At 41.9% G+C, this 13,445-nt stretch overlaps 1 protein-coding gene across 1 annotated transcript in view; it reads left to right on the top strand.

The window, feature by feature from the left end:
• The window catches only part of MAMDC2 (MAM domain containing 2), a 146,164-nt gene that overhangs the window by 71,807 nt on the left and 60,912 nt on the right, over positions 1–13,445 (top strand). Inside the window, exons 3-5 of the mRNA XM_032164257.2 lie at positions 6,934–7,205; positions 8,446–8,530; positions 11,233–11,370. Coding sequence (XP_032020148.1) covers positions 6,934–7,205; positions 8,446–8,530; positions 11,233–11,370 — 495 coding nt within the window. The remainder of the gene's footprint in view (positions 1–6,933; positions 7,206–8,445; positions 8,531–11,232; positions 11,371–13,445) is intronic.

Here is a 13,445-nt window from a genome sequence, read left to right on the forward strand (position 1 = left end):
GAGAACAAAGACACAACATACCAGAATCTCTGGGACACATTCAAAGCAGTGTGTAGAGGGAAATTTATAGCACTAAATGCCCACAAGAGAAAGCAGGAAAGATCCAAAATTGACACCCTAACATCACAATTAAAAGAACTAGAAAAGCAAGAGCAAACACATTCAAAAGCTAGCAGAAGGCTAGAAATAACTAAAATCAGAGCAGAACTGAAGGAAATAGAGACACAAAAAACTCTTCAAAAAATTAATGAATCCAGGAGCTGGTTTTTTGAAAAGATCAACAAAATTGATGGACCGCTAGCAAGACTAATAAAGAAGAAAAGAGAGAAGAATCAAATAGATGCAATAAAAAACGAAAAAGGGGATATCACCACCGATCCCACAGAAATACAATCTACCATCAGAGAATACTACAAACACCTCTATGCAAATAAACTAGAAAATCTAGAAGAAATGGATAAATTCCTCGACAAATACACCCTCCCAAGACTAAACCAGGAAGAAGTTGAATCTCTGAATAGACCAATAACAGGTTCTGAAATTGTGGCAATAATCAACAGCTTACCAACCAAAAAGAGTCCAGGACCTGATGGATTCACAGCTGAATTCTACCAGAGGTACAAGGAGGAACTGGTACCATTCCTTCTGAAACTATTCCAATCAATAGAAAAAGAGGGAATCCTCCCTAACACATTTTATGAAGCCAGCATCATCCTGATACCAAAACCTGGCAGAGACATAACCAAAAAAGAGAATTTCAGACCAATATCCTTGATGAACATTGATGCAAAAATCCTCAATAAAATACTGGCAAACCGAATCCAGCAGCACATCAAAAAGCTTATCCACCATGATCAAGTGGGCTTCATCCCTGGGATGCAAGGCTGGTTCAACATACGCAAATCAATAAATGTAATCCAGCATATAAACAGAACCAAAGACAAAAACACATGATTATCTCAATAGATGCAGAAAAGGCCTTTGACAAAATTCAACAACCCTTCATGCTAAAAACTCTCAATAAATTAGGTATTGATGGGACGTATCTCAAAATAATAAGAGCTATCTATGACAAACCCACAGCCAATATCATACTGAATGGGCAAAAACTGGAAGCATTCCCTCTGAAAACTGGCACAAGACAGGGATGCCCTCTCTCACCGCTCCTTTTCAACATAGTGCTGGAAGTTCTGGCCAGAGCCATCAGGCAGGAGAAGGAAATAAAGGGTATTCAATTAGGAAAAGAGGAAGTCAAATTGTCCCTGTTTGCAGATGACATGATTGTATATCTAGAAAACCCCATTGTCTCAGCCCAAAATCTCCTTAAGCTGATTAGCAACTTCAGCAAAGTCTCAGGATACAAAATTAATGTACAAAAATCACAAGCATTCTTGTACACCAATAACAGACAAACAGAGAGCCAAATCATGAGTGAACTCCCATTCACAATTGCTTCAAAGAGAATAAAATACCTAGGAATCCAACTTACAAGGGATGTGAAGGACCTCTTCAAGGAGAACTACAAACCACTGCTCAATGAAATCAATGAGGATACAAACAAATGGAAGAACATTGCATGCTCATGGGTTGGAAGAATCAATATTGTGAAAATGGCCATACTGCCCAAGGTCATTTATAGATTCAATGCCATCCCCATCAAGCTACCAATGACTTTCTTCACAGAATTGGAAAAAACTACTTTAAAGTTCATATGGAACCAAAAAAGAGCCCGCATCGCCAAGTCAATCCTAAGCCAAAAGAACAAAGCTGGAGGCATCACGCTACCTGACTTTAAACTATACTACAAGGCTACAGTAACCAAAACAGCATGGTACTGGTACCACAACAGAGACATAGATCAATGGAACAGAACAGAGCCCTCAGAAATGATGCCGCATAGCTACAACTATCTGATCTTTGACAAACCTGACAAAAACAAGAAATGGGGAAAGGATTCCCTATTTAATAAATGGTGCTGGGAAAACTGGCTAGCCATATGTAGAAAGCTGCAACTGGATCCCTTCCTTACACCTTATACAAAAATTAATTCAAGATGGATTAAAGACTTATATGTTAGACCTAAAACCATTAAAATCCTACAAGAAAACCTAGGCAATACCATTCAGGACATAGGCGTGGGCAAGGACTTCATGTCTAAAACACCAAAAGCAATGGCAACAAAAGCCAAAATCGACAAATGGGATCTCATTAAACTAAAGAGCTTCTGCACAGCAAAAGAAACTATCATCAGAGTGAACAGGCAACCTACAGAATGGGAGAAAATTTTTGCAACCTACTCATCTGACAAAGGGCTAATATCCAGAATCTACAATGAACTCAAACAAATTTACAAGAAAAAAACAAACAACCCCATCAAAAAGTGGGCAGAGGACATGAACAGACACTTCTCAAAAGAAGACATTTATGCAGCCAAAAAACACATGAAGAAATGCTCATCATCACTGGCCATCAGAGAAATGCAAATCAAAACCACAGTGAGATACCATCTCACACCAGTTAGAATGGCCATCATTAAAAAATCAGGAAACAACAGGTGCTGGAGAGGATGTGGAGAAATAGGAACACTTTTACACTGTTGGTGGGACTGTAAACTAGTTCAACCATTGTGGAAGTCAGTGTGGCGATTCCTCAGGGATCTCGAACTAGAAATACCATTTGACCCAGCCATCCCATTACTGGGTATATACCCAAAGGACTATAAATCATGCTGCTATAAAGACACATGCACACGTATGTTTATTGCGGCACTATTCACAATAGCAAAGAGTTGGAACCAACCCAAATGTCCAACAACGATAGACTGGATTAAGAAAATGTGGCACATATACACCATGGAATACTATGCAGCCATAAAAAATGATGAGTTCGTGTCCTTTGTAGGGACATGGATGAAACTGGAAAACATCATTCTCAGTAAACTATCGCAAGGACAAAAAACCAAACACCGCATGTTCTCACTCATAGGTGGGAATTGAACAATGAGAACTCATGGACACAGGAAGGGGAACATCACACTCCGGGGACTGTTGTGGGGTGGGGGGAGGGGGGAGGGACAGCATTAGGAGATACACCTAATGCTAAATGACGAGTTAATGGGTGCAGGAAATCAACATGGCACATGGATACATATGTAACAAACCTGCACATTGTGCACATGTACCCTAAAACCCTGAAGTATAATAAAATATATATATATAAAAAAAAATGCTCATGGCAGGATTATTCATAATAGTCAAAAAGTAGAGGCAATCCAAATGTCCATCAACTAATGAATGAATAAAATGTGGTATATCCATAAAATAGAATATTAGCCCCCAAAAAGAATGAAATTCTAATATATGCTACAACATGGATGAACCTTGAAAATATGCTAGGTGAAAGAAGCTAGTCACAAAGGGACACATATTATATAATTCTATTTATATAAAGTTTCCAGAATAGGCAAGTTCAGGCAGACAGGGAGTAGATTTGTGGTTTCCAGAGGCTAGGGGTGGGGAGAATGAGGGATGACTGCTAATGGATACAGGGTTTCCTTTTGGGGTTATGGTGAAAATGTTCTGGAATTAGATACTGGTGATGGTGCACAACTTTATGAACATGTTAAAAACCTCTGAATTGTATTAAAAGGGTGAATTCTATGGAATGCAAATTATGTCTAAAGTTAACTTCCAAATATCAATCTGATTAAGATGGAATAAATAAAACATTTTACACCCAAAGAAAACTTCGTTAATTCACTTGGTGGTAAAATGATTCTTTTTAAGTAAAAAGAACTCACACATTTATTCTAGAATAGCAATTTTCTTAGTGACAAGGCAGGGAAAGGCAACATCCTTGACATTAATATCTTCCTCATCCTATATTTTCTAAAACTTCTTCAAAATATACCATGTTCCTTCTAGTTCAAATTAGCTATAACGTGACCACAAAATATACCCCTACACTGAAGCCACAAGCAGAGATAACAAGTAGTTTCGACTCAAGTGCCAACTCAGATTGATTGGTAGTGGTTACATGGAGCACTATGTTTAGAAGGATTCTAAGGCTGTATCTGGAGCAGGCCTGGAAAATGTAGTGATTAATTTAGAAAATTAGTCTTGAAGTTGGCAGTGATAGTGGAGGCGGGCGGTGCTTGGGCTAATGATTAGGTCTAGGAAAATGCATCATTCTGCTGGGTGGATTGCATCCAGTCAGCTGGGTGGATACCTCTTTGCATGGACTGTAATGCAACTAAGAGGCACGTTCACATGGCGTGACCTAAAAACAAATATGAGATCTTTAATTTAAATGCAAAATTCCAATATTTTAAAATAACCCACATTTATGGCTAAGATGTCAAAATCACTCAATGAATAGCACTGACTTTCATCACACAGAATAAAATCTAGATATTTTAAATAGTACATTTTATATAGTGTGTGCTCTCAAAGGTTCTTGACAAGAGAACATTAGCATAAGCTTATAGTAAAATCTCATCAGGTGGGAGAGAACGTCAAGAGAATTTTTTTATGGCACTCACTGAAAAGCCAAGATAATCACCAGCAGATGGACTCTGTGCACCTGCTTTAACACACATTCACTTAAATTTGAGTTGTACCTTCCAGCAGAACTGTTGCCCGCCTCCTTTACATGCTACAGGAGGCTGCACTTTCTTTGGTAGATGAGAGGTGGCTGGAGAATGAACCCTATTTACCTGTCCATACATTGTAAGTCAACAGTTCTCAAAGACCAGTAGCATCAGTATCACCTGGAACGTCTAAGAAATGCAATCTGTTAGAAATGCAGCATCACCCCAGCACTACTGGATTGGAAAATCGAGGGGTGGGCCTGGGGACGTGTATTTGAACAAGATATCCAGGTGACTCTGGGCTCAACTTTAAGAGCATTGCTTTGAGTTGTCCCTTTCTAGAATGGGGAAAGAAAAAGGGGAGGGAGACAAAAGGGGAGGCTGGGGAAGTGCCCAGGGAAAATTGAGCCTCCCATGGCAGCAAAGTTGGTATTTGATATGAATGTTGATAGGACATAGCAAGGTCTTTGTTTCTTTCCTCTTTTATACTCCACGTCCCAACTCTCTACTTCCTTGGAAAAGGTTTGAGGTACTCACATGATCTCCCCCAACCCAGCCTGCTTGAAGTCCCTTCTTTTGGGGCAGTAGCAAAGAGTGGGGAAAGAGGATGGCACTAATACATTCCTCATGCCACAAGAAGCAGCACTTTATCCAAAAAAGGGTTGGCCTCAAGAGCCCCAGCTTAGAATAGTCAAACCCAACAAGCCCTTCACCTCGGAAATGCGTGTGAAGCACTTAGAACAGCACTTGGGCCTGAGTTGCAGTGACTGTCGCCTGTACGTGGGAGGTATGGTAGTGGCAGCAATTGCTGCAAGGGCCAGATTTCTCCACAAGGGTGCCTGGGTTGGCATCTAGAAGCAATTACTATCCGCACCCAGTGGGCGGTTGCTATGTTAAGAAGATTGCCAGCAAGAGTTAGATCTTGATCTTGAAATCCTTCAGTCAGCAAGAAAGGATCCCTGAAGACAATGCCCTAACTGTGTCCCTCACGTGAGGATGGCTGTCATCTGAGCTCCAGTTAGCCTGTCGGTACTCGCCACAGAGATAAGGATCCAGGCTGGGATGGGCATTTGAGACAACAAGCGTGGGAGGACAGGCTGAAGAACATCAAGCAAAACAAAGAGGCTTTTCAGATCCTTTCTAGTAAGAGTTTACGGTTAGAGAGACCAAAGTGCAGACACAGGGAGGTGGAAGCCACAGGATGAAAGACAGCAGGTTAAATGACAGCCATGAATGTGGGGCCCTCCGAGAAAGCATGAGAATCTGCAGGCCAGAAAGGCCCAGGAGGTCCCCAAAGACCCACAGGCAATTGGATCATTGATATAGGAAACCAGATGGCCAGAGGTGGGTTTGGAAGGCTCGAGTTAAGGTTCTTGGCTTCAATGCCCCACCTTTTTTTATAGAAATGCTTTTCACATCCTGTACAGCCAGCAGAAAGAACTTGTCAATATTAGGAGGGTAGAGGGAGAAGGGAAGGAGAATGAACAGAGGAAAAGGAAAGGAGGAGGAGGATGGAGAAAGGGGAATAAGAACACAGAAGAGAGGAGGAGAAGGAGAAAGGAGGAAAGAGGGAATCCGAAAGGAGAAGTGAGGATAGAGGAGAAGGAAGGACAATTGCTAGTCCCAGAGTGTCCAGTGCTTTCCCAGCCCTGTGCTACATGTTTTGCAAGTGTTTCCTCATTTAGTTCTCAGAACTATGAAATCTGGTCATGGAAGAGTCAAGGGAAGGAAGTCTTATTCCTAATTAAAAAAAAAAAAATAGCTTACAATGTACTTTTTCTGCCTAGGTCCCAAGATCCAGGCTTAGGTAACCAAATCAATTCAGTCTACATAATGATGCAAGTTAAATGCAGATTGAAACATTAGGTAATGGGGAGAGCTATGTAAGGAGAAGGTTGAGTCCACCTAGTTATCCTGACTTCAGTCATGCCGCTCTTCTGATTCTGATGTCCCTCAGCCTGCAGACACATATGCCTGTGGGGACCAGGGAGATGAATGCAATGTGCTAAATGGGCCTGGTGTAAAAGAATAAAAAGCAGAGACACTCAGTGTCAGGAGTGAAGAGGGAGTGATGGCAATTATGGCAAAGTGGAGACCACTTGCCACCCTCTGAAGAGGCAGCACCACTCAGCTCCAGCCTGTTGTCATCATCTGGTAACATGGCCTCAGTGCTTTCTAATTTTTTCAAAAGAGGCCAGTGATCCAGTGTTCAGGCAACTTTCAATGGATTGACAAAATGTATCTGCAGGTTTATCTGCCCAGAGACTTACTGGACTGCAGTTGCGTATTTTTCCAGGTTGCAAACCAAAAATTGATCCTTTTCCTGTGTTCCTTTCTCTTTCCAGGCCATTACATTTATGTGGATACCTCCTTTGGCAAGCAGGGAGAGAAAGCTGTGCTGCTAAGTCCTGACTTACAGGCTGAGGAATGGAGCTGCCTCCGCTTGGTCTACCAGATAACCACATCTTCGGAGTCTCTGTCAGATCCCAGCCAGCTGAACCTCTACATGAGATTTGAAGATGAAAGCTTTGATCGCTTGCTTTGGTCAGCTAAGGAACCTTCAGACAGCTGGCTCATAGCCAGTTTGGATTTGCAAAATAGTTCCAAGAAATTCAAGGTAGGTAGAGTTTAGGAGAAAGATATAGGGCCTATTACCTTTGCTTTATACTATTCTAAAATCTTATGAAAACTTCTGACGTGGAGGTTAGTTATCTCCTGGATTATGATGTGATGTTTCATAAGATACATACCACAGAAGAATATTAGCAATGGAAATTAACATTTTGTTTATTTCTTAAAAGAGCTTCTTCCCAGATTTCTTTCCCGTCTATTTAAATGAGCCTTCTGTAAAAATCTAAATGGGGCTTAAACCAACCTCTTCAATGAAAATAGATTTTCTATGGCTTTAGGGAGTATTCTCATTTCTAGAATTTTATTTCATCCTTCTAAATTGTGTGTGCTATATGTTTGTTTATCTTCTTAATCATTTCTTTGCTACAAATTTTGAACAAAACATTATAATAAAAGGAAAATGAAAATACTTTAAAAGAGAAAAGATACTTAAAGGACATGTTCCATTTCCTTTTCAAAGAGGGAAGTTGTTCCTTTGGGAGTCCTGGAAAAGGAAGGTAGCGAATGTAAGGTGAAGCTGGGTGTGGACTGGATAAGGAAGGAGGATGGGATCCAGACACACCTGGCCATGAAGTGTGATGTTTATTGAAAATATTTCATCGAGGACACAATGGAGCCATCATGAAAACGTTCCCTATTCCTAATCTGCCTTTCGATTTCCTATCCCATCCCACTTCTTCTTTGAAAAGCTTGAAATACTTTACTCTCCTATACCTGCTGTCTACTTGGAGTCCTTCCCTGTCAGCCAGTGGTTGAGGATGGAGCATGGGGGCTCTGAGTTCCCTCTTTAACAACTTCTTCCCAGCAGTTATCACCTCCTAAATCTGCCAGCATAGTTGCAGAATATAGGGCTAAAACCACAGGAGAAAAAGTGATTACTTTCAGAAACAGGACCACAAGTGCTACCACAAGCACTGAAGATGGTGGTGGTTGGGATAGCAAGAGAAGAAAAGACAGCTGACTCTGAGCTTCTATCAGATGCCTTACTCACCTCGAAGTTTTGATGTATGAGTTTATGTGCACATGCGCATGCACACACATACATACACACACATTCTTTTAGTAAAGTCCGTAGTGAAATTGGTATCCAATAGCAATTAGCTGAGACTAACAATCCTGTTTTGCCTTAAATGGCTGAACAGCTCCAGACTAATAGCTGAAATATTGAACCAAGGAAACATGATGTTTTGAAGTCTAACTCCCCTTCTTCCTCGTATGTTGTGCAGATTTTAATAGAAGGTGTACTAGGACAGGGAAACACAGCCAGCATTGCACTGTTTGAAATCAAGATGACAACCGGCTACTGTATTGGTAAGTGGGCTTCATTTTCATTGAATCAAATTGTGAATCTTTTTCTAAAAGTTACTGTTGCCAGAGGGAACTGAATCAATCCTAAAGACCAAGTATTTTATAGAATGCACTGCATAATGCATACTGGTTTAAATTCTTTGCTAGGTTCATTTGAATACTGTATGTTGTTTGTCTTCAGTGTGGGAAGGCTCATTAGAATCTGCCCGTACAGTCTGGATTAATGAAAGAAATATAGATGCAGGAACTGTAACTTCAGAGCTGCCACCTTAACTTCAACACATTCTGATTAAAATAATTTACAAATTGCTGGAAACTCAGCTTTTTGTAGCGTGTGGCAGACAAGCAGACATTGTACTACCTCCTTTCCCTTATTTCTCTCTTGGCACACCACGGCTCTCCTCTTAATAATCACAGTTGTCACTTAGATTTCACTTGAGCAGAGTTGGTTGGCTGTCTCTTATGTGCCAGCTTCCAAGAGGGCATAAAGAAAGGATAAACCGTGTCCTATGGTGGTTCAGTTCCTATTTGTCTACACTGAAGCTAGTTCTGTATATGACAAATACTGCTGAGGAAGGACAAGCCGTGCAGTGGAGAGGCGCAGGGAGGAGGAGAGGAAATTGGAGAGGACTGAATAGGGACAGTGCACTGGAGCAGGAGTTTCAAGAAGGAGAAGAATTTAGTTAAGTGGAGGTGCAGGGTAGGAAGGCAAGGATTCTCCATCACCAGACCCCTGTGGGGAGAAAGAAACAGAGCAGGTTCAGGCAAAGGCAAGAGGCTGAGTAGGGTGTTTGAAGTGAAGACCAGGACTGCTAAGGGAGTTTGTGATGGAAGAGTGTGGATGCAGGATGTGGAGCTTGGACCTGCTGAATCATGTGGGTCAGCCAGCAGGGGAGAAGTGTGCAGCTGCACTTTCAGATGACTCCAGCTGCCACGTGGAAAATGAGTTGGGTACAAGGAAAATGCATAGCAGGTGGGAAAACCCCTAGGAAGCAGCTGTGACCTTACAGAGGGGGCATAATGAGGGTAATATTGAATTAGCAGTGGAATCGGAAAAAGGCAGTAGAATTGAGAGATTTTTCAGCACTGACAGCTCTTGAAGGCTAAATGAATGTGATGGGGAAGAGAAAGGAGAGTCAAAGAATATTCTGAACAACAACAACAACAAAGCCTTTGCTAATTTCCTTAAGTTTCACTTCTCTGTTTTGACCTCAATGATACCTCTAGCGCAAGTGAAAGAAAATAGACTATTTTCTGAAGACACAGTGAGGCTCAGGCTCCTTTCCTTGAGCCTCCCGCTGAGCTTCCGAAACCTGGCATCTGCACAGCTTGTGAACGACAGGGAAGTCAGACACCCCTCGTGGAGCGCCACCTGCTGGCTCAGTCAGCTTACTGAGCCTCAGCCTCTTGGCATCCGTAAAATGGGAATAAAAAGCTTCCCTCCTAGGATTCTTAGGAGGAGGAATGATATCGTGGCTATGAAGATAATTGGTATATACAGTGCTGGACATGTAAGACATGTTAATTGCCTTTCTTCAAATGATGTGGTGACTTCTGATTTGTTTAAAACAAAGGATGCCGACACTTTTATCTTGTTAAACTCTGTGATCACAGTCTGACTTCTTTCTTTCTGGGTACTTTCTCTGCCTCTCTCCATTCCTCATCTGTAAAATGAGGCTAGTAACAGTGCCTATGTCATGGGGCTGCTTTGAGGGTTGAATAAGTTAATTTATGTAAAGCGCTCAGAACGGAGCCTGGCATATTGAGGAATATTCTGCTTTTTATTTTACTCTTAGGCAGCCTTTGGCACTGAATGTTAGGGCATTGGTTAGCAGACACTGTGGTGGAAACATTGAAAATGAAAATCGTAGAAATTTTCAGGGCTTGCTAATGTAAAAACACATTGCTGACTACACCAGTCAAGATCCTGGCAGGAAGGAGGAAACAGAGGGTACACTCAATCTCTGTTTCCTTATTTGTAAGGTGGCAATTGCTACATCATAGGATCATTTGACAGGCTTAAGGGAGAAGAACATGTGTGAAGAATCTAGTACCCGGAGTACAACAAATGTTAGTTGTTTTTGAATCTTTGTTTCTTACCAGATGACTTGAGCTGGGTTCTGATTTATAAGAAAAACAGGGAATTTTAGCATCTCGGGCACATGCCGCTCAGCTCTGGGCAACTTGTTCATCATGAGAAGAGAAAGGAATGGAGGGGCGGGCCACTAGATTCAAGAAAGTGTTGTGGAAAAAATTTTCTAGAGCTAAGAACATAACCCTGAACAGTGCTTTGAGACAGAGGGGACTGATAAAAATAGCTGACTTGTACCAAGCACTGACTACATGCCTGGCACTGTGCTGGGAGCTCTCCGCACTTACAATAGCTCTGTGAAGTGGGGACATTGTCCCCATTTCACATATGGAGACCCAGAGGCTACAAAAAGTGGTAAGTCATGCTCCAAGTGACACGGCTAATAAGTGGAAGGGCCACAATCCAAAGGGCCAATGATGAATTAGAATATTGATTCACTACAGGATCTGTCTCTCTTCTTGGCCAATATTGTGCAGGGGTCCTGGTAGAAAGGTCGCAGTGGGCAAAGGAAGACAGAAACTTCTGAATATCTAAGAGCAAACTCTGTAGTAGGATGGGTGTACCCAGGTGTGACACTGTGTCCCCATGAAGTGTTTTTGTTTCCCTTCCCCAGAATGTGACTTTGAAGAAAATCATCTCTGTGGCTTTGTGAACCGCTGGAATCCCAATGTGAACTGGTTTGTTGGAGGAGGAAGTATTCGGAATGTCCACTCCATTCTCCCACAGGATCACACCTTCAAGAGTGAACTGGGTGAGCTGGGGTCAAATGGAGTCCTCTTCCCAGGATAAATTTTTCTGCGGTCTCCTCCCACTTCCTGCACTGACCTAGCTGTGGCTTCTGTCAGCAGGGAAGAGAGGAGGGAGGAGGGTGAGTGGGAACTAAGTAGGAACCAGGAGGTGCAGCAAAAGAGTAGGGAAGGATCTACAGTGAGGTAGAGACAAACTGCAGCTGTGAGCTCTGTAGCTAAGGGGAAGGCCACCCCCTTAAAGATTCTCCTTCACCTGTGGCCTAGTCTTGCATTTTCACATTTCCATATTATGCTTTACTTTCTTGTGTATTTGTTGTTCAATATTTCTCATTTCTAAAGACAAGGCTGGAAAAATCCTAGGTTACTTTTCACTGAAAATAGATCAAAGGATGGGAATGGGTCCCAAGAACTTCCCAAGTGACAGTGAGGTGAGCCAATACTGATGATTAGATCTGAATGTGGTGTGCAACAGGCCCCCCTAGTGGCCAAGAAGGCTGCTTCTCTGCAAGGAAAATGGGAGGTGAGGTTGTGTTACCAGCAAGAAGTCAGCTTTGAGGAGAAGTCCTCCACAGAAGAGAGACAAGGGCAAGGGCTTACTTACTTGTGGGTTACCACTGCTCTCACCTGGACCCTGGTAGGCTTTGGAAAAGCCTAGGTCTCCCCACATTTGTAAGACATTTCATCCTCGACTCCAAGGTCTCCAAGGAGTGAGAAGCTTCTGGCAGCTGGCTTTTCCACAAGAACAAGAACAGGAATTTTTATTCTGCTGCAAACAGTTAACTTTTTCTCTTTTGATCATTTATACATAGATATTGGGGTAATATACTTAACCCAATAATTTGGGGTGACAGCGTGTCCCCATGCCTGAAGACGTGATGACCTCTTATGGTTCTTTCCATTTTTCTTCATTCACTGTCACATCTCTTCATTTGAATATTTTTAACCATGTCTCCAACTCTTTTTTTCAAAAGTGCTCATCCTTCAGCTTATCTTGACTCTGGACAGTCTTCATCCTAACCTTATTGTTCTCTTTGCTCCTATTCTATCTTCTCCTTTATATCCAGAGTCTCAGGTTCAATTTCCTATAACAGCCAGGCAGGTAGTATAAGCAAATGGCATGTGGGCTGGGTGAAGACTGCGGCAAACTAGAGAGCAGAGACCCTGTACAAAGGCTACTCGGCTCCAGTGAGTTGCTGCTGTGTGAGAATGTAAGCCCAGGTTGCCAGATCTTTTGATGTTTCAAGATCATCAGGAAGGCAGGGGATTTTTTTGTGTGTGAAATTTCCCAAATTTTTAAAAGTTGGTGAATATTTTCTAAAATCACAGTCTGGTCCAATAAAACACATTTGCAGGTCAGGCCCTGTTGGCCAACTTCTATTTTGCAACCTTCATTTGATAAGTTTCCTTTCTTTTACAACACGTTCAGGCTTCTTAGAATAAGTTCTTTATAAGTAACCACAAATAAAAAGATTGGAGTCTCATGGAGCTTGCCTGTTTAAAACAAACGCAACTTTAAATCTAGCATTTTCATTAATTTGTCCCAGCATTAGATATAACGGGGAAAATGACAGTTAAAATGACAGATTCTCTATGGCCCATTCCCAGCTTCAAGGAAGATGCTTTCAAGAAAGGAAAAGAGATTTCTACCATAAATGGATGTTAACAAAGGGTGGTATGTGTCAAGTGCAATAAGAGTGGTCTCCTTCCCCCACCAAAAAAAAAAGGTGTTGGGAATTCAGAGACAAAAGAGGTCCCTCACTGCTTGGATGTCCTAGAAGACATGATAAAAGAAGTAAACTGTATTTCGGGGATGGGTATGATTTTGACAAAGATGAGAAAAAGCTAAGAGCAATGATACAGTGGTGGTGCTACAAGGGGTGGATGCGGGGAGAGATGTGGCTGAGAAAGCAGTGCAGGGGCAAATTCTAAAATGCCTGGAATGCCAGGAAAGAGATTTTAACTTTATTTCATTGACAATGGGAGGCCACACAGGTGTTTGGGCAGGGGAGAGACACCATCACAGCAGTGTATTTAGGTGGATTAACATGACAGACATTATTTCAATAGATGGAGAGTA

This window comes from Hylobates moloch, unplaced genomic scaffold, assembly GCF_009828535.3.
Source record: "Hylobates moloch isolate HMO894 unplaced genomic scaffold, HMol_V3 SCAFFOLD_10, whole genome shotgun sequence".
Lineage (NCBI taxonomy): Eukaryota > Metazoa > Chordata > Mammalia > Primates > Hylobatidae > Hylobates > Hylobates moloch.